This window comes from Phasianus colchicus, chromosome 5, assembly GCF_987193195.1.
Source record: "Phasianus colchicus chromosome 5, bPhaCol1.hap1.1, whole genome shotgun sequence".
NCBI classification, from domain to species: domain Eukaryota; kingdom Metazoa; phylum Chordata; class Aves; order Galliformes; family Phasianidae; genus Phasianus; species Phasianus colchicus.
In genome coordinates this window covers 37,253,651-37,274,787 of record NC_143440.1, presented here as the reverse complement: position 1 = coordinate 37,274,787, position 21,137 = coordinate 37,253,651, and the positions used below count along the sequence as shown (strand labels likewise).

Below are 21,137 nucleotides of genomic sequence, written 5' to 3'. Positions count from 1 at the left end.
GTGTCCCTTTTGCTGGTGCTCAGATAGTAGAAAGGAAAGCAGCTGACTCGACAGCAAAGATCATGAGAGCGAGAGCTAGAAGGGTGATGAAGGAGAACCAATCTGAAAGAAGGAGCAAGACAGAAGAGCCTCGGACTGGCTGTTGGGACAAGGAACCTGGTCAGAAGTTCTGGGAACTGGGATCACAGAAGAAGCAGCAGAGACAGGTAAACAATTTCAAGTGATGAAACTCTTTATAATGCATCATTTAATGTGTAGTTTTTTGAAGCAAGTATAGCGAGGAGTATGTTTCTTTTTCACACACGCAAACTAGAGATACTAGTAATAGCACTAAAACCTACAGCTATTAATACTAGTTAAAAACACACATAAATCAGGTGTTAAATTAAATTTAGGTATTTTCTTCAACTTACATATTTTCAGCAAAGAAAAAGTCTGCCTTATTCTGCATTTCTTTCATAACCTCTCTTTTCCAATTGGAAGAGTTGGTCAGCATGTGTTTGCGGCCCAGCACGAGTAAACGGGCATAGTCTTTTGCCAGGCAGTTGACAGCCTCAAATAGCTGCAGAAAAACAAAGCAAAACAAAAAGATTTCCTTAGCTGTAAGCAAACAGAATGGCACAGAACACTTTCACATCTGTGTGTCAGCCAGTGGGACTTGTGACACACCATCATTTCCCACAGATCTTACCTGCAACACAAATTAGGTAGGTAACTAATTTGATTCTTCAATAAAAAAGTAAAAAATACAAATAAAACAAAACTTCTCACAGGAAGCTGTTCTCAAAATACAGAAAATGCATTGCTTCTATAAAGCTTTCCCAGCTCTTGCAACTTTGCAATGAGCTACCTTAGGGACCTAGATCACTTTGGAATTTAAATAATGTCTAGCCTTGGAAAAGATATAGCAGAGAAGTCCTTGCTGGTACTGGAGAGAAGGACCAAACCCTAAACCACACTGCTTTTCCAGCTCCACCTGTTGTCAAAATCACAGAATTACATTTGATCTGTACTGCCTGTGAGGAAGTAGCAAGCTACAACAAAAGGAAATTCGTGACCTCAGGATGAAGGGTTTATGAAAGCCACATCCAGACTAGCCTCCCACTGATGAACCAACATCCTGAGGTGGCAAATTCACTGCTGCATCAGCTTCTCTTCAAAGGGACTTTTTGCCAACCTCCCAGAGCCATAAATGCTGTTCAGTGTACGCATTTCTGCCCAGCTCCCTCTTCCAGCTGTTCTTCTTCAGCGTGTTTCCAGCTCCTGTCCTCCCCCCTCTGCTCTCAGCAGGCAAAAGTTCTGATATTCAACATACACATGGGTACACCGCAGGAGTTGGTAGGTGTCACAAAGCACTGCCACCTGAATTCTGCCCAGAAAAAGAGAACTGTTTCTTCAGACCGAAGGTTGATGACTGTATTCTCAACCTCCAGGGAAAGGTGCTTCCTAATTTGCAACTGTTTGCTGCCACTGTTTGTAGATACACAGTCTCCTGATTTTTCTCCAATCTCTTTTCCTGCTTTGCTAGCTACTTCCCTCTTCCCCGTTCTCTCTTCCCCCGCAATACTTCCAACTGCCTTTCTCTTCTTTCCTGTTTTTCCACTCTTTCCCTCCCATTAAGCTCCCTAAATTAACTGGGCTCACCATTAAAAAAAATGGCCCAACAGCATGCCATCCTTCCTCTAATTGCCACAAAGACTACGCTTTACTTACACTAATAAAATGTAGAATGCAGGTATTATTTTTAATTTCACAAGATACAGTTAATTTTGTTCTGCACACTGCCTTGCATGATGTGACTTTACTAGAGAGCACTGTGTCTCCTTTGAGGCTAGAGCACCAGCAGAGGTGGCCTGCAGAAGAGTCACATTGCCCAGGTGGGGGTTTCCTGAGTGCCGCTACTCCCACCCACAGCTGCTTCTTGAGAAAGGAACACATGAGACACAGTAACACTTGCTTTAGTCAGAGAGGAAAATGAACATAATACTGTTAACAAAGCAGCAGCGGTGATACTTCACTTAACAAGAAAGAGTATTTTGTTAATCTCCTGTTTCCAAGAGTTATCTAAAAGTTACTGTTATGTGCCAAAGTGCAAGTACTCTGTATGCAACAAGCTTTGTGCAGATGCACTCTTTGAACGTTCCTACACTAGGCTGGCAGCAAATGTTGGCTGTTCAATAATCTGCTCAGAAGGCAGTGGGTGGAAAACGTTAAAAAATATATAGCACGTACATTCCTCATGTCACTCAAGAATTTCTTGAGAATGACGGTTACAAAATAAAAGAATGACCTTTTATACATATCTATTTATAATGAGTTGGTAAACCGAACTCTGATGGAGCCAGGGTGCAGCCACAAGTCAGTCTGAAGCTACTACAGATCAATGCAGGAATGAAGACCAGGTTCACAGATGTATGTTGATCCCCAATGTGGCTCTCTGAAATACTTTGTTATTGCTTAATTTTTATAGGAAAAGCATAATTAAATTGATGCATGTATACAGTGTGTGCATTCTAATTCTTATTTCTGCTCCCTAAGTTGTGAATCAGAGAAAAATCAGCACTCTGGCTGAGTATGTACATTCATCTTTCCTCGGGACAGTCCCAGAGATAAGCGCATGCAGCTATTTCCCCCCAGGTGAATTCTTTCTTGTTTCTGATGCAGTGTTATTTTAAAGAATTTGCCACCACCACCACATTCTTGCCCGTGCAGTAAAATGCATCTTCCCTGCCAGCTGTGCTGGAACAATCATTAACAGTTTCCCATGGGAAGGGAATGTCCAATACTAGTTCCTGGAAGGAGCTTTGCAGAGAACCACATTCACACAAAAATTGTGCACAATTTACCAAGGATCAAACCCAGGAGTTAAGCTGAGGAGCAGACAGTCTTTGTCACACTGCAAGATGAATTCCTTTCCTTCAGTTGTAAAATAGTCTTATGAAGTAAATGCACAATTAAATCTCCACAGTGATTAAATCTGCACAATGCAGCACTGGGAAGACAGGCTGTGAGCTCATACAAGGGACTTTGAACAGGGCAGGACATAGATTTCCCAAGGCTTCACTGCCAGCCATCCCTTCTGATCACCCTATGCCACGTGTCACATTTTCAAAGGTTAGCTTTCTGCACACAGCACTTTTCCTTAGACATTAGCGGTGCTTTCCCATTTGTCAGATGGGAAACCCCTAAGTGCCATCACTCAGAGGCACAGCACTCAGGCTCTCAGCAAGAGCTGGCTCACCTGCACAAAGCTACAGCAGGAAGAAGTAGCCAAACAAATAGCTAAAGTCCATTTGATGCTAATAAATTCATCTTAAACATATTCTAAACATTGGGTGTTACTAACCATTATTTTAAAAGCAAAGCACGTCCACAATCTGGTGTCTGCTAATAACAGCAACAAAACTGCTCTTACTGCTATTGCTGTTTTCCCCCACTGGTAGTGCTGCCTCCCACCCACTCCTGTAGCTGTGAATTACAGGGGAAACCACTGCGCTGATGCAGGTACCAGGCCTGAGCACACTGCCAGCTGCAGCTGAGCATGAGCATCCCCAGGGTTATGCGAGGAATGAGTTCGCACCATCAATACATTCATTTGAATTCCAGTTTCATCATTTTTAGTTCCTTTTTTACATAATACAGATAAAGAAGCTCAAGAAACCTGTGCGCATAGCTGATACACGTAATAGGAGGAAAGAGGCTTTCCCCACAGCACCCCAGCTACGCAGGAAGGCACAAAGGCGCACAAGACAGGCTGGACTTTCCAACTGAACCCGGTAATTTCACTGAATTCAACACCACCATCAAAGCAGCAAACACAATAGAAACTTCTTCTTATATTCCTTACTTTATTACTGAGAAAGCCTGTTTTCAGAGGCATCCTGAGGATGCTTCTGCAGCCAAGTCTGACCTGTGTACCAAGACACTTGGTGTTTCATCACATTCAGTACTGACACTAATTGCAGGACTTGCTCAAGTGCAGCACTGCATAAATACAGACACATCTTCACCCAGGTAGAAACTAACTACAAGGGCACTCCATGCCCTTGTAAAAAAAAAAAAAGAAGCTCTGAAGTAGATATTTTGTAATATATAATCCAATTACAGCTATACCCTGCTCTTACACTCAGGCATAACAAGTAATCATTCGATGGATAACGAAGCAGTATTTTCTACAATAATTAACAGAATCAAATGGGACCCTTGTAGGCATCAAATAAATATACATATACAAACTACACACAATTTAACTTGCTAGTGTGACATGAAGGATGGGGAGGCAGGAGCACAATCATCAGTTGGAAGAGAGCTTTTTGGAGTCAGGCTTTTCAGAACTGATCACCAGTTTGGAAGACCTCAGCCCCTTCTCAGAGCTTACACCTCACAAATCTTTTAGTGTCACCATATTTGCACACTCTTGTTGAATGTCACTCTTTTTGAATGATAATATTTTCATCATCATCATGATCTTCAGATGAATAAAGGTCAGCTATAGATAAATGAGAGAAATGCGTAATGACAACAGCTAGCATAGCATGTTATTAAATGAACAATGCCAAGAACTCTGAAGTGATAGCTAAAAAAAGAGAAAGAGTGGTAGGGAACTGCTCAATTTTGTAGCAGAATTTGTAGAAGAGAAAAATAGTCTCACTCTGACTCTTAAAACAACTCAAGAAATATGTGGAAACACAAACATTCCTCAGTTGCATAACTGAATTTTTGAAAGTTGAGTTTTGAAAGTCACTGCAGCGCCAGTTAAGTTTCTTAATCCACAAACTATTCTGTTATGTAGCAACAGGCTTCAAGTTGCATAGAGAAGTTTTTTGTTAACCAGTTACAATACCATTTTTTCTCAATCACTTAAAAATACATATATATATACTATCGGTTTATACATGCAAGCGGCTCATTGATGTTGGCTCAGTAACTATGAAGTAGGCATAAAGAGAAGGGGTGAATTTGAAATCCAAAGCAGCATTCTGACAAAGCAACAACTAAAACTGGGAAATGTTTGTATTCACAAAATAATGTAATACAGTCATTCTCTCCTTTTGTCATAAGCGTAGCAAACTTCCTTAAGATTTTAGGAATTCAGAAATACACAATGCAGTTATAATCAATAATCTGAAACCTACACCTAAGCTTTGACTTACGTGATCTCAGAAGTTGCACCTCTCAACATCCTGAAAAAAAGTTCATGTGTGAGAAACACAAATCTAGGCTGAGATGGCTCCTGCTGTTTTGGCTCCACACTGTCCACTTGGCTGCACAATTTTGAGGGGCAGGAAGATTAGGTGAGTGGCTCCTGATCCTATGTTCCTATCTAACTGATTTCCTGACAAGGGGCTTGCGAAGGGAACACGGAGATTTCTGCTGCAAGGGAATTTGTGGGAGGCAGAGCTGCTCATCTCTACAAGCAATTAAAATTGCTTGTAGAGATGAGCTATACAAAGCTTATTCTGATTGTAGAATTGTAGATTGTAGAATTATATTTCTTAATATGTTATTTTCAGACAAAACTGGGCAATAAAAAGACATATGTATCATTCATCACTCATAAGCTTGGTACATCAACTCTAAACATGAACAGTTTTAGATTTCAGTTGTTCTCCCTGAAACTTTCACCCCTGTTAGAGGGAGCTCCTTAGAAAGTAACATTGAGCACCTGTGTCACTCAAGTCTTTTCAGGAATCATAGCATGATTTGTTGGAACTCTTAATATTAAGGATAAAATCTCTTTCTTACATATGTATAAGTTTTAAAAATACAAATTTTATTCGTGTTTAAGAAATTAATTCTCCAGAAATAATGGCAAATTTACAATAATGTTATTATTAATTCCTGGACGTTTCCCATTCTAGATAACTCCTTTCCAGGAGTTAAGTATCAATACCATAAATTAAAAAAGATGAGCCATTTTTTCCTTACATTGCAATTAAAAATGAAGAAATGATATAAGGTTTATTATGAAATCTGGAAAGTCAATTTACACAAATAAAACTACTATGGTACAACATACTACTATCATGGTACAACATCCTTCCCAAATTTCAATAAATTCTGCTTTGTGGGTGAACAGCTGTGTCACGCTGAGCTGCCTGCAGGATTAAGCCACAACAGGAATCTCACATGGAGGGGTTTTCTTATGCAGACTTCTACTGAGTATTCACAATTTTGTACCATTTGTTCTCATTCTTAAATTCTTCCTGCCTGCGCTGCTGTTTCCTCAACAATTATTTTCTTACTGTTCACTACTCACAGCTTAATGGCACCTCATACTGCAAATACACCATCTTTATTTTCATGAACAAACAAGTTTTATGAAAATTAGAAGGTATTTAATTTATTTTATATAGCATGCAGAAGTGAAACTTCATCTATTGGAACCACAAACTGTAAATGAAATAATTGTCCTAAATGAAGTTGCAACTTCAGGGATCTGCCATTACACTGTCATTTTTGCATTTCTATTATTACTGCAGCAGCTACATACAAAAACCTCTAGATCACATAGGAGTTTCTGTTACCATTTCACCTTTCAGAAAAAATGTAAAAAAAAAAAAAAAAAAAAAAGTTATTAGAAAGGAACATTTGTAAACTAGATGAAGCTGTACCAGTCTTACATTTTTACAGGCTGCGTCAGAAGGTATGCGTAAGTACCGAAAATCCAAAATGTGAGCAGGATCTCTGGGTGGTGGTGGCAGCGGTGTTATGAAAATGAAAGAACAAGCTTGATTGATCTTTTCCATAGATAGGAAATAACTTAGCGCAGAACTGAAATTAGCTTTGTAAGACTGAAAATGACAGTTAAAAAGATACCAATATTTTAGTTCTCACCACTGTCTTATGCAGATGTCTGTAAAGCACCACTGACCCAGTACAGTGTGAAGTGTTTTCCCCCTTTCCAATCTGTGGTTCAGAAAGTCCCAGGCAGTACTTTTGTTCTTTGAGGAAAGGAGCTGCACCAACTGGGAAGACCAGTGGGATAGCAGGCATAGGTATGATGTTGTTCAAGGCCCAGTAGAGCTGTACTTCTGCAGTGACAATTTACCTCTCAATAAACTTGAGAATTACAGAAAAACTTTAAAATATAGACAGTTTCTGTGCCAAGAGGTAAACAGGCCTGTGGCCCAGTAAGAATGACACAATAACAAGGAAAATCATCTGTAAATCAACGGCTTGCAATTAAAAATAAAAAAATAATTCAGAAAATCCATAGCATGCAGCAAACATTTGTTGCAGAATTTTCACACAGTTTTTGTTCTGTTCCTCATTACTATTATTTTCCATCTGTTTGCTACAGATTATTATTCACAGCTAAAGACGCTACCTCCAAAAACCATTGTTCCAATAAGAACTTCTAGTCCTTTACACAAATAAATACATTAACCAATACTATTCAGATCTGGTGATTTCTATTTAAAAGATGAAAATGTGCTTAATCTGGCAGAGAACATATCAAATGCCCTCTACCTTCTAGAGGGCAAAAATTAGAAAAAACAAACTACAGCACAAAGGCAAGGGTGGAGGAGCAGCTGTACGGCCAGAGCCAGGCCCACCTGCCCTGCACACATACCAGCTACCTGGCAGACCATGCAGTGAGGCTTCTGGTAATGAGGGATCAAGGAAGCAATCTGCTTAATACTAACGTAAGCATAACTAATATTTATCAGGCTGGACAAAACCTAGGGGACTTCAATATTTCAGCATTATTCTTATCAATATAGTCATTAACTTGGATCGTGCAACAATGTAGACTCATGCTATTTTGCTACCAGTATCACTGCTGCCAACATCCGAGGCTAGAGATCCTACAGTGAAGACTGAAAGTACTCACCATGGCTAAGATCCACAAGATCTAATTTACTTCAATGGTTTTAAATAGAAGTGTGTTGATAACAGTCTGAAATACTCAATAGCTGAGCACTAGGTGGGTCACTGTTTATCTTAAGTACTTTTCTTTAACTTAGGAGATAAGATAATTTGACAAACTGATAATATTGTCAGCTTCCACAAATTAATTATGGGTAATATCTGACATTTGTCTGAAAGCTCTATCTCCCGGAAATAACTGGTTATATTAAAATATTTGTCTACTCTGTTAATTTTTGTCTCTGTCAGAAAAATAAGCTCGAGAATATTAAAATATGATCACCAGAAAGGTTCAAGCAACAGAAGCAAAATAAGAACATTCCACCAATTGTTTCAGAAAGTCTTTCTCATTTCAAAGCAGATTTCATTTTGGTGACTTGGAACAATTGTTTCCAGCTATCTGTCTGTGACTATACCCACCAGCCCATTTGAGGAATTCCACAGCATCTTTGCCCACTTCTGTGAAAAGAATGCACATACCACATAATGGCCTCTGCAGCACTCAGGACCAAATGTCTGCATTCAAGTGCAAAGGATAACTTTAGTTTACAGACAATACAGCCCAATTTATCTGATAATTCAGTGTTAAAACTATTTGATATTACTGGTTATGTTGGCTAGGCCAGCCCAGCGAAGGAGCTTGTGGATATGAGAGCGAGTGGGACAAGAAAACAGAAATCTCTCTTTTACTGTTGTACTCCTGAAAGTCCCTTTGGAGATGCTCATTCAGTGGAAAGACAGAACTTCCTACTTTTCAAGGCAAGAAGACATGAAGTATGATGTACATATCAATGACAAGTGATAATGTCAAAAGCCTCCAAGTATTTTATTTTAAAGCTCTTCCTTCAACTACTGCATCTTAGGGCCATCATGCATAAATGGACTTAGAAAGTGCAATGCAAAGTTTTTCAGGGTTATAACGTGTAAACAAAAAATGACTTTAGATACTGAAAGCAATACAGCAAAATTAACATTAGACAAGCCCAGGAAAATGCCTCCTAATAATGAGCAGGATAAATCAACGCCATTAAGGCTGTCTGATTCAGTTATCTGACTATACTCTTGCATCCCACTTACAACCACTTTATTTATTTATTCAAGTATATGCCAACTTAGGGCTGCAGTGGAAGAAAATTCCTATCAATTAATCAATCAGGTAGTAGTATAGGAAATACTAGCATCTAAGGAATGCCCGTTTTCCACTCAGTTTTCCCCAAACTCGTATTAAATATCAATGCTCAAATTCCAATGAAACACAACTCTAATAAACACCTATATCATACTTCTATGTTTAATTTTCTCACTGCATAGTGTAAGCACTACCTAGTTTACCCAATTATCATGCAATTAGGAAAAACAAGCAGAGAAGGCAGCAGCAAAGAGGATTCTTCTACACAGGTACACCATGTGTGTTAGGAACAGCATCACTGAATCAGTGGAAATGAACTGGTTCTTAACTTCTTTTAGAGAGCTCACAACACAGTGTACATAACTTGCTCAAGGAGCCATATCAACATGAACCCTGGAAAGCATATTTTTAAATCAAATAGATTAAAATATTGCAGACAGTAGAAATATTACTGCCAACCCGTTTCTTATTTAATGACCACAGCAGTGAGCAGGTAAATAGATGAATGCAGGAAAGCAATGAGAACAGATATAAGCACATCTAGTATTTCCTCATTTACCTCAAAGCTAAGCTGGTGTCATAAAAAAATCTGACGGGTGCGTGGGTCCACTTTGAACAGTCACTACAGGAAAAATTGTGCAAGGATAGAACAAAGCAGCAGTTGGAAATGGTATAAACAATTCAGAAAGTATAAGTTAATGTTGATAAGGTTCTTTGGAAAATAGAGTCTTTACATTCACACAGTTTTGACAACATCTTTAGCTTCTGGCTTACTTGACTCGCTATAGCTTGAATGCATGTTTCTGAATAGAATCATGAAAAGAACTATTCAGATTATTAAAGATGTGCATGGTGAATAATAGATCAGGAGGAACACAAGTATCACAAGCTAATATCCCTGTGTGGGAAAAAAAAAAACAGCACATAGTTGAAAAGATTAAAATGAAATATGTAAACGATTTGAATCGAAATGGAGAATTTCTCAAGAAGATGTAGGCTTCCTAAAAATATGAGGCTGTTTAATGCAGTGTCAGAGATGAAGCATTCCAAGTGATTTAAAATGTGGTTTTGGGGACCACCTTTATGGATGAAAATCAAAAGTATTCCAAGAAGGTAATTAAAGAAATTTGTTAGAGGAAATTCCAGCAACAGCAATTAGATTTGCTGGTCAGGATGCAACTTCTTAATCCACAAGTTCCTATATCAGTAACAAAGTCTGGGAGACTGTAGCAACAGGAATCATCCCTCCAAACTTGATAGAACCCATCAACTTCTGCATCTGACGTACAAAATCAGTACTGGAAAAAAGTATGCTTTTCACAGTAACTGTTTGATGTAGGATTCACCTGTAATGGGCAACAGTATTTTACATTAAGTGTTTTTAGAATATGTCAGAAGTCTGAAATATGAATTCTAGTGAATTGGTTTTGAACAAGCACACTGCCAGTAATCACGTTCACCGTGCTGTCTTCATTTTGGTAGATTCAAATAGGAATTCATAATTTTCTTGTTTCAAAGATGAATGTGAAAAATCAGCTTATAAATAGATTTAGATTAGAAGCTGTGGAGAATTTTACTCAATTTTCCTGGAAGATTAAAAAAAACAATTTAACTTTGGTTTTAATTTTCACTGCAGTTTGTAACCATTTAATCAATTTGAATAGATTTAGCTACCTATACCTATTCCACTCTAGCTTTACAAGTAGTATTCAACTAGAGAAAAAACAATAAATGTTGGTTAATAACTTGTTGAATCATTAATATGCATGTCAATATATTGAAATCTCTGGGAATAACTGATTGTGCAAGGAAGTCTAGGCTTTCATAATTTCAAAAACAAATCAAAATGAAATTTATGCTTAGTTTCATTGTATCTTCCCTCCCTCAGATAACACAGCTTCAAAGCAGGTGTATTTTCTTTCTGCTAAAAATAGCATATCAGAATACAAAAGCCAAGAGAAAATAAAAAATTGATTGTTTTTTGAAGTACATAAATTCATATCCATATAAATGAATGCAACCACTGTTCTGATGATTTTATCTACATTATCGTTAAGATGACACACAAAATTAAACCACAGTATTTCTCAGGCTCAAATCAAATATTTATTTTTACAAAGAATTAGCCCCTAATATACCAAACTTCCTGTTTTCTGGCCTACTCTCCATATCTTAATGGCACTACTCAATATGGAGTTTCCACACAAGAATAACTTCTAAAGATATAGTTCAGTTCCCCGAAGACTGGGTTTCAGGTCTGGAGGCAGCGCATACTATTACCATAGAGGTAACAGTTCCATAATTAGATGAATCAGTTGGGCAGCCCAAAGAAAGTTCATCTTGCAATTCTTTAAGGGGGAAGTGAAACAGCAGGATTGAAACTCATCCACTTCATAGATGCTATTTGATTTTATCACCTAGATTTCAGTGGGACTTCTCTAAAGCACAGCAAACAACCTGCTGCTACAGTTACAGAGGTCACTGGGACACAAATCATGAGGCCAGAATCATTCTGCTTTCTTGAAATTCAAGCTCATGTATCTGGTGATGTACAAGAGTTTTTGTTACAAAAAATGCGATGCAATTCCCCTCATAAAAAAGGAGTGCCTGCGTGCTCCTCCACTCATCCTAACATTTGATTTGCTGCTACTGCCAAATACAAAGGCAGAAATCAATAAATACCAGAGAGGAATCAACACAGAACCTTCATTTAATCACCTTTATTCAGCCTTGTAACCACCAGCAAAGGTTGCAAATAAGTAGGGCAAGGCACCACAACAAACTATCAAAATTAGGCAGAAGGCAACAGGGAGAGGTTCCCTAATGGTCAAATGGCTCAACCTGCCTTCATTCTCCCCAACGAGGAATGCAAAAGCAGACTGGCTACCATTGAAAGGAAAGTGAAAGCATACATCCTTATGACTTGGAGGTCTATTTCTAGAATCTGTGACACTCGTGACAAGTATGCTTTAAATTATTATGTATGTGAAGCTGTATATTAAGTGTTCTTTCATTTCTTTTTTAGCTACAAATGGAAACTGCCAGACCTTTCCAAAGAACTGAGAGAAGACAGTCTTCACTCTAGTTTCCTTCACCTCTCCTTAGAAGCTTAACAGCTATGCTCTTCTTCAAGATCCGGTGACCAAAAACGTATGAACTTGATCTACCATATTTTACATGGCCCTGGTGTGGAGGGGAAGATTTTAGCTTATCAGTCTTTTACACACGACTTAGAAGAAGAAATTGAGTGTGTCAGCAGGTGTACTGGGTCAAGGACCCTCAGAAATTAACTGAGGAGAGATAAAATGCAATGCTGAGAGCACTAGTCACACACCTCTAACACCAAAAATAAGTGAAGTTGCACGAGTACCTGCTAGTATTTGAATTCCTTTTCTCTTCTAAGAGAAAACTTGAATATCAGTAGAGGTATCCTGTGACTAAATCAAATGAGGATCATATCATGTTACACTGATGCTGGAGGTGATTTTCAGTGAATCCACCAAATATCTTTATCATTTGACCAATACTCAGAGGAACTGAAAGCACAGTTCCAAAGACTAAAAAAGATTTTGCAAAGACAAATTCCTACTGTTTAAAGTAACAAGGCAAACTTTCAGTCATCATGGAAATGTGAACTTGAACTATCATAAAGACAGAAAAGAGAGAGATGGAAAAGGCTGAGAGCAAATGGACAAACACGTCTGACAACTTTGCTGAGTGGTAGGACATGAGATGGTGGGAGGAAGAATTGATGAACTGTCACAGTATGACAAATAAGACCTCTGTTGGATGTATTGATTCTGAACACAGAATGACTCATGGATCTACTCAATTTTCACTTCATTTAAAGACACTAAAGTACTTGAACAAATCACAGATGCTGCCAAACAAGTCAACGAAAAAAAAATTGTTTTCCATGCATGACTTGATTTGGGGCAAATTCATTAATAAATACTTACTTTGCAGGACAGCTCATACAGAAGTGCTTGTTTTGTACCAAGTATCACTGTCTCACCAGATCTCATACACATGCAGCACACTAGAAACAGACTTAATGACTGGGAAAAATTACTAAGTGAAAATCTGGGTATATTAGTACCTGAATTTGTCTACTATGTGTAAGCACAGGTATTACTTCTTTTGTTCTTCACCTCCAAATATATTCAGTACATCAGACATGAGAAAGTTTTGCTTGTAGTTTAACTCAAATACTACAAGTTCCAATAGCTTTTTTTTTTTTTTCCCCTTACATCATGGTGCAAGAGACTTCAAAGAAACAAAGTTATACTCCAAAAGTGATTGGAGTTAATAATGATGGGTTACTGCATCCCTGTACTTTTCCTCCTCTTTTTTTTCCACGTTAAGAGCTGTATTTTTAATCTTCATACATGGAGAAAGAGCCTAGACATTGTGAATAAGGTTCATATCAAAACAATAGTTCTGAGCTGAATTCACAACAAGTAATTCTTCAAAGTTTTTCAACTCCATAGTCTTTTTTTTCCCCAGAAATTTAATAAGACCATTCACTATTTTCCTGTAGGCTAGCATCCTTCATCCTGTTCTACTTCGCTATTCCAGTGGAAGTCTTCCCACTGTCAGCTTTCCCTTCAAGGTTGCAACCTCTTTCTCCCCTTTCTTTTCCATACTGCCAAGGTTGGGGAGCACAGGTATAACTAACACAAAACCACTAGAACAACTAAAACTACATTTAAACTTTGACAAAATTTGAGAACTAATTAACATGAAAAACAAATGCTGTAACCAGTGATTGTTATGCTACTTGCGACCACAAAGTTCATCTAGTCATAGAACCTTTCTCCTGTTGTTAAACCTCCATTCAGCAAGTTTGCTATTTCCCCCTGGCAGAGAGAAGAAGTATCTACCAGGTAAATCTCAACCATCTGCCTGTCCTAGAGCTGCCCCAACAGCCATGAGCAGTCATGGCTTTTTTGCCTGTGGAAGGCTGTGAGAGATGCAGGAAGGAAGTTTTGGTGGCTCTTCTGGCAGGGGCTGACTGCTGCTGTGGGGAGGAGGTGTGGTAGGACTGGCTGCCAACTGCTGCCACCAGGCTGGGATGAGAAGGGAACAGCAAGGGTCTGGCTTTGTCAGCTGCTGTACAGGCCTACTGTAGTTTGCATGGGAATTATATGAACTTGTGTAGTCCATTTACAGAAATGCTGATTAAGTTTGGAAGCAATCACTTTGAACTCCCTACCAAGAGTGAGAACTATTCCTTTGTGCTTAAGGAACTCAATCTGGAAGTATTTTACCAATCTTTTCAATGTCTGAGTTCAATACAGAGATTAGAGTAAAAAGCCAGGGTTGATCAGGCCTTAGTGGTTGAACTGTTTGAAGAAGGGAATTGTGAGTTTGCTTTGATCTATTCCAGTACACATTTGAAACGTGTATATATATGTATGCATTTTTTTCATATATATTCAGTTATGTCTAAGACCAGCTGGGTACAGCTACAAAGGGAACTGGCTGCATACCTCATTTACAATAGACTAATTTCAATGCAAATTAAAAATAGCAAAGCCCTTTCCACATCATGCTTGCTTCCTACCTCTTACCTTCTGCTCTGGCCCATACAATCCAGAGATAATTGGAAAGAGCTCAGCAGAGCTTCTACACTCCTCTCCCACAAGGGAAGTGGGATGCTTCAGAGCCTTGGTATCCCTGCATGCAGTTACATTTCCCTCACTTCTAAGGAATACTACAGAAAACTGATAAACCAGAAAAAAGTGCATTTAAAATTATGCAACATTTTTGTTTAACAAAAGAACCATGCAGCTAATGTGTGGAAATTCCCTCTCTTGACCTTTACGAGGTGAAAGGCAGAAGCACTGTAGGGAGTCAGGGCAGCAAGGGACAGGGAATTCCAACTGATATTGTGCTAGCTGAGGATTTATGTCATTAGATACATCTGGATTAACTCAAAGTCACAACACAGCCCCAGTGACCTTTGCTTAGTCAAACAGCAAGGCTATCTCAGTTTGTACTGCAAAAATGGTAGTTTATAAACTGTGACTGACTCATCAAGGCAAAGACATCAGGAGCAGTCTTAAACAGGAGGAAAGTATAATGCACAGAAGACTGTAGGAAATACATGACTCAACTATTTCACACTTTATGGGAGTCTGTTTCTGTTGCCTGGATTACATAGCAAGAATAATTTCCATTCTGCCATACCTTTTAATTAGAAATCAATTTTAATTTTTAATTTAAAATGATAACCTAAGTTGCAAAGGGTTGAAAAGAGGTACTGCTAATACCTAGTGTGGCAGTTTTACAGTGACTGTCTTCAAAAGACATCTCAACATTCTATTCCTCTACAAAGTGTTTGACCCCACCCTCATGCTCACTCCTCTTTTGTCAGTAATTGATGCAGCTGCATAGTGACGTGCATCAGGAAAAACAGCTCTAGTTTAAAAATCAACCTGGCAAAAAAAAAAAAAAAAAAAAGATTATAATTACAAAGTGACCATAACATGTAATAGAGAAATAACCACAGAATATTCCTGTAAATCTGCCAAGTCAATAAGATTCATCATGCTCTGTTAAGTAAGTGCTAGTTGTGAAAACTGAAGGTGCCTGTGGCTACTGGAAGTCACATATCTCATTCTATAGAATGTCAGAATACTTTTGGGATTAAATGACTAAAAATCATTCCTTCAAGTTCTGCTGTTTTTTTCGTTTCTTCTTACCCCACAAACAAAGTACTTGTATAGGCTGGGAACAGATTTACCATGCAGTATCCTGCCTAACTTTGACAGATGCTGTAATAAGCCCTTGAAAAGAGCACAGATGATTCCCAGCTGGAAATGTAAAATAATTTAACTTTTTCTAAATAAAACACGTTGGGTTGTCCAGCTTTTAACACAAGGTCTTGGAAATATGCTCCTCTGTTATCATTTCTCAGGACAAGTAGAGAAGGTCACTAAAGAGTCACAACAAGCTCCTCTTCTAAATCAGCCATGCTTGCTGTGCTGGACATCCAGTTTGACCTCAGCAGCCTTCGCTGTTAACTTTATCCTTCACAGTTCCTCCAATCTTTCTTGCATGTATTTCTTCATTTCATCCTCTCAGTTCTGCCCTTTGAGCCCCACTCCTGCTACTCTACGCTTCCCAGTCCGCTGTTTCTGCTGTGATGATAGCAGCCTTCAGCAAGGACATGGTAGTGGCATCACAAGCCCTCAAAGGGCAGCCAGGTCAATCATCGTGCACAGGGAACTATTCCTGCAAAGTTGGCCTGTCTTTCCATTATCCAGAGGCAAAGTTTGGGGGCAGAAGAAAGAGTTGCACTGTTCTGCATTGCTGATTCTTTTCCTCCTTTTCTTTTGTTTAGCAGTTGCTGTCCTGTTATGCAAGACAGAACAGCGTACATATTCTCCTAGCTTGTAAGTACCTAGGACTCATGAGGAATTCAACCTGTACCAATACAGAATCATCTAAATGGAAAGCTGATGTCTCCATATTGCCCTCCTGGAGCTGCCTGGCATGGCAGATCCTAAGGTCCTTCCAACAAACATGGCAGAAGCCAGGAAGGAAAATGTAGCTTATGCTGCTCAACATGCCAATATCTCCTAGAAAGACTTCTGACCAGAAATCAGCAGTAACCAATTTGACTCTTCACCCCATTGCCTCCAATCACACAGACTGGAGGGGTTGGAAGGGAATTCTGTAGAGATCATCAAGTCCAAACAACACTGCAAAATCACAGTAGGTCACACAGGAAGGAGTCCAGACGAGACTTGAATATCTTCAGAGTTTACTGAATACTCAGGATTTCATTCAGAGCTCCCACACTGGTACAGGCATGAACCAATGCTGGACATCAACAAGCCAACAGTTCATTTCTCTTTACCCCCTTGACAGTATAAATCTGTCTTTATAGGTCTAAAAATACTATGCTACTGCACACTGCCTGGGAATCTTCTCAGATAATCAACTCTTCTCCATGATCCCATACAAACTTGTAAACTTCCTTTTCTATTTTCACACTAAGGAAAGTACCCTTTTCATGAGCCAGAATCTCATGAAACTTCACCACAGCTCTCAGACATCTTTCAGCAGGTTTATCTAGCTCCTAGTTCAGCTGCTTTTATCTCTATATATGAAAGGATATCCGGCCTCTTGTGAATAGTTTTAAAGTAATTCTAAGAACTAAATTGCTTTTCTTGTAATTACTAGAAGTAAATTAAACTTTCAAACTCTTTAAATTTAAAAAGGAAGTAAAGTTTGGCTTTGAAAGACATACCCCAAGTTGGAAGGAAACCATAAGAAACACCGAGTCCAACTTCTGGCTCCCAGAAGTCAGAACATACATCTGACAGCGCTGTCCAGACACTTCTTCAACTCTGACAGCTCAGTGCCAAGACCACTGCCCTGGACAGCCCATTCTATTCCTATCACCTTCTGGTAAAGGACCTTTCCCTAACCCCCAATCTGACCCTCCTCTGACACAGCTCCATGCCATTCCCTTGGGTACTGCAGCTGTCCCTTGGTACTGTAGCAACACTCCCTGTGAGGAGCTGCAGCCACGAGGCTTCCCCTCAGCTCTGGACTGAACAAACCATGAGACCTCAGCTGCTCCTCATATGTCATCCCCTCTAGAACCCTCACCATCTTCATAGCCCTCTTTTGGACGGTCTCTAATAGTTTTATTTCCCATAATTACTAATTTAAAATAGATCTTGAATAGGACAAAAGCAACAACAATAAAAAACATGAAGCCATTTCTTAGTGAAATACTAAAAAAGGAGTATCAAGAATTCTCAAAAATGGGCACTGGTAAAGAGACAGGAGTATCCTAAAAACCACCAAAGTGGAAAGAAATGAAGCTTGTTTGCCGCTTGCTAGTACAGGACTCAAATGCTTAAGACAACCAAAATGAAATTGAAACTTGCACAGGATACAGTTTGAAATAAGAGTTATTTCAATATATGAGCATAACTGTATTAGACTAAGTCTTTGATACAGTACATTTATTCTGTTCCCTATTATGAAAACAGATACAATGTATGTCCTAATAAAGTTAGGCCTATCTCTGAGCATGATACACTAAGGGAAACTTAGGTATGATTTTATTTGACTAATACAGTCAAATATGTAAGAACGACCATCTTTCATCTGATTGTTTTAATCTGCAAAGTCTAGAGTCTTTGAATTTGACTGTAATATGCGCTACAAAAATGTCTGCTCAATTTCTCAAGAGGGTAAGTAATAATGAGGCACTAATTGTTCTGCCATCAGCCTAAGCATACACATAATCCTTAATTAATATTTAACCAGCACTTACATTTTCACACTGCACCTTTCTGGGCATTATATGGGAAATATTGAGTCCATCAATAACGATATCAAACGGAAGTCGATTTTCCACAAATCTTTGAAAGGCTTCAAATTCCTGAAATAAATTAACAAAAGGATATGGGAAATAACAGGTTTCATTTAATAGAAATAGTTTTCATTCAATTTTTATTATAAAAAACAAACAATCAAAGAAGCCTCCACTAAATCTCTCAATTTTCTTATTGCATATTTGCAAAAACAACAACTTTGAAAAGCAGAAAAACTTTCAGAAGACATAAATATTACATCGGAGAGTTTTGACATACTTTTAAATTACGTTACTACTCAAAACCACAACTTTGCAGTCATCCAGATTTTAACAATTGTAATCTGCATTACACACTTTCATAAGGATGCATGTCACAGTCATTTTTTACAGAACAGCTTCAAAATAAAGCAATTTTACACCCCCAGGAGACTGTGACACTATCACAAACATTTCCAAACATAAAATAAGCATCATCCTTAATTTCTCTGTAAGAATCTTGACATCTCCGAATGCCAGTCCTTGGATAACAGATTTATATTTACATAAGCATTCATTTACAGCACAGGCCTGCGTTTCTGAAAGATACAGTTTTAAGTCCAGCAAACCAATGAATTCCTTATTATATCAGAAACATAACACAGAGATTAAGCAAACAAACGCATCCATCCTGGTTGGTATTGGAGGAAAAAAAAACAACTAAAACCAACAGAAGGAAAATCACAATTGCTTTACGCCTGAGATCCCAAAGGAAGAGAGTAGAAAGTTTTAATAAAGCCTTCATGAATCTGTGATTTTACTTTTAAGACTTACTGTTTTTAGCAGACACCTGCATTACATTTCTATCTCATGCTTCTGACTGATTTTAATAGGATTGTCAACCGTAATCCATCCAGGTGAGCAGTTCATAACAGACTCTTTTGTTAACAGATAAAGCCTATTTATTGGGTAATAGAAGTTTCAGTCTAAAGCTACAAATAATCTCACATAAACTCACAACAATCACAAATCTCATCTCTGTTGCTAGGAATTCAAGAACCACTCCTTCAACCTTCCCTTCTCCTGTGTAACCACATAGCCATATACAAATCTAAAGAACTATAAACCCTGTGTCCATCACACCAAAACAAAAACATGTGTAGCACATACAATTCTTTCTCCGGGAAAGAAGCAAAATAAAGAATGTAATTGCTCAAAAAGCATACTGCTGTCAGGCAGCAACATATGATCACCAACTTCAAATTTAGTTGGAATGTTTATGACAAATTATAATACAAAAAAGATTACTTTTATTAAGAGCACAAACAGACAAAGTAAGATAAGAATGCCTCTTTCAGACATTAAAATTTCAGGTATAAATTCTAAGTGAACAGACCTGTACCAGTCAAAAGCACACTGTTAAAAACACAGACAATGCGGCTCCGCCTGGTACCACCAGAATCAAATGCCTTTCAGGGAATCTTTTTACTTCTCCACAGCTTAAATAAATATAATTTAGAAAGAATAAGAAATAAGGCAAGAAAGCTATAACCACAAACAAACTGTTGACACCTGTAAAGTGTTTCTCCCCTAACAATCCCCAGATATTCTATATAGATTAATAAGTGTTCCCATTGCCACCTGAGGGATGGGGACATCAAGACTCAGATAGGACATCAGTAGCAATGGCATTGGAGCTGGGTTGGGGAACAGGAAGAGAGACAATTGAGGTAAAAAAAGATTCCTGGCTTCCAGGCTCATGGTATTCATCAGAACTCCTCATAGTTCAAAATCAGGCAAGTCATTGCTGCAGCACTGGACAGCTGTCTGAGATGAGGAGAAGAGGAAAAAGAAGGAAACAGAGAGAACAAAGGCAAAATAGGAAAGCCTGGAGACAAAGATAAGAAAAGACAAGGAGGAAGCAAATGAAAATACATGGGAAACACTCCAACAGGGCATTATTTTTCCAGTGCCAACAAATGCCAACGTTACTGGACGCAACACTAACAGTCAAGTAGATGTTTTTAGAAAACATGGTGTATATGTAATCTTGTCTTTAAGGGCTCCATTCCTTACAAAACAAACACTTAGTGAAGACTCTTCACAGGGGTATTTTATTTCAAGTGACAATAGCTACAGAGCATTTCCTTACACAGGTGGGTTACCCCAATGGCAGAGAGTTTTTGTCAACGAAGTGCTGCAGCACAGGCACTGGAAGAACCACAGAGGAGCTGTGTGCTCTCTCCACACCCTGTGCTTTGCTCTTCCTCCTTTCGTAGAGGGGCAGACGGAGCAGGAGTTGCTAGGACAGGCTCAGTGCCTTTCAGAAGCCACCTTTGGCTCTCTGTGGTTCACTTTCAGAGCAGGAAAGAAGCTGAACCCTTTAAGGTCACTCTCTCAACCACCCCACCCCACCATCTCCCTCTCCAACCTCAAAGGCCCGCTTCCTTGTGTTGCTACCAGCCTCCAGATCTGCACTGATCTGCCTCATTACCAGTAATCTATGCAATACAGCAATATGAAAGCATATGAGAAAACACTCCCAATACCAGGAGACAATGTAACATAGTTGGAAGAGAAGGCTTGCTGCCATAGGAGATTTAAGTCACACAAGAGGAGGTGAGCAGTTAACATTAGAATAAGTGCAGATAACAAAAGGCCAAATTCACATCCCCAGATTCAGAGGACTACAATGATAAGCCTCAGAGAGACTAGAAGACCCCAAGAATCTGTTCATTTTCTCCATTCCATCTACGTTTCCCCAGCAACACAGAAGATTGCTCCTTTCCTTTCAGGAAAGCAAAACAAAAAAATCAA

General features: G+C 38.7%; 1 protein-coding gene across 3 annotated transcripts in view; it reads right to left on the bottom strand.

The window, feature by feature from the left end:
* PRORP (protein only RNase P catalytic subunit) overlaps positions 1-21,137 on the bottom strand; it is a 37,138-nt gene that overhangs the window by 2,432 nt on the left and 13,569 nt on the right. For all 3 annotated transcript variants that reach the window (XM_090141323.1, XM_090141322.1, XM_090141321.1), the window contains 2 exons: positions 18,303-18,410; positions 414-562 (listed from right to left, as the gene is read on the bottom strand). In XM_090141323.1, the coding sequence (XP_089997449.1) occupies positions 414-562; positions 18,303-18,410 (257 nt within the window). The remainder of the gene's footprint in view (positions 1-413; positions 563-18,302; positions 18,411-21,137) is intronic.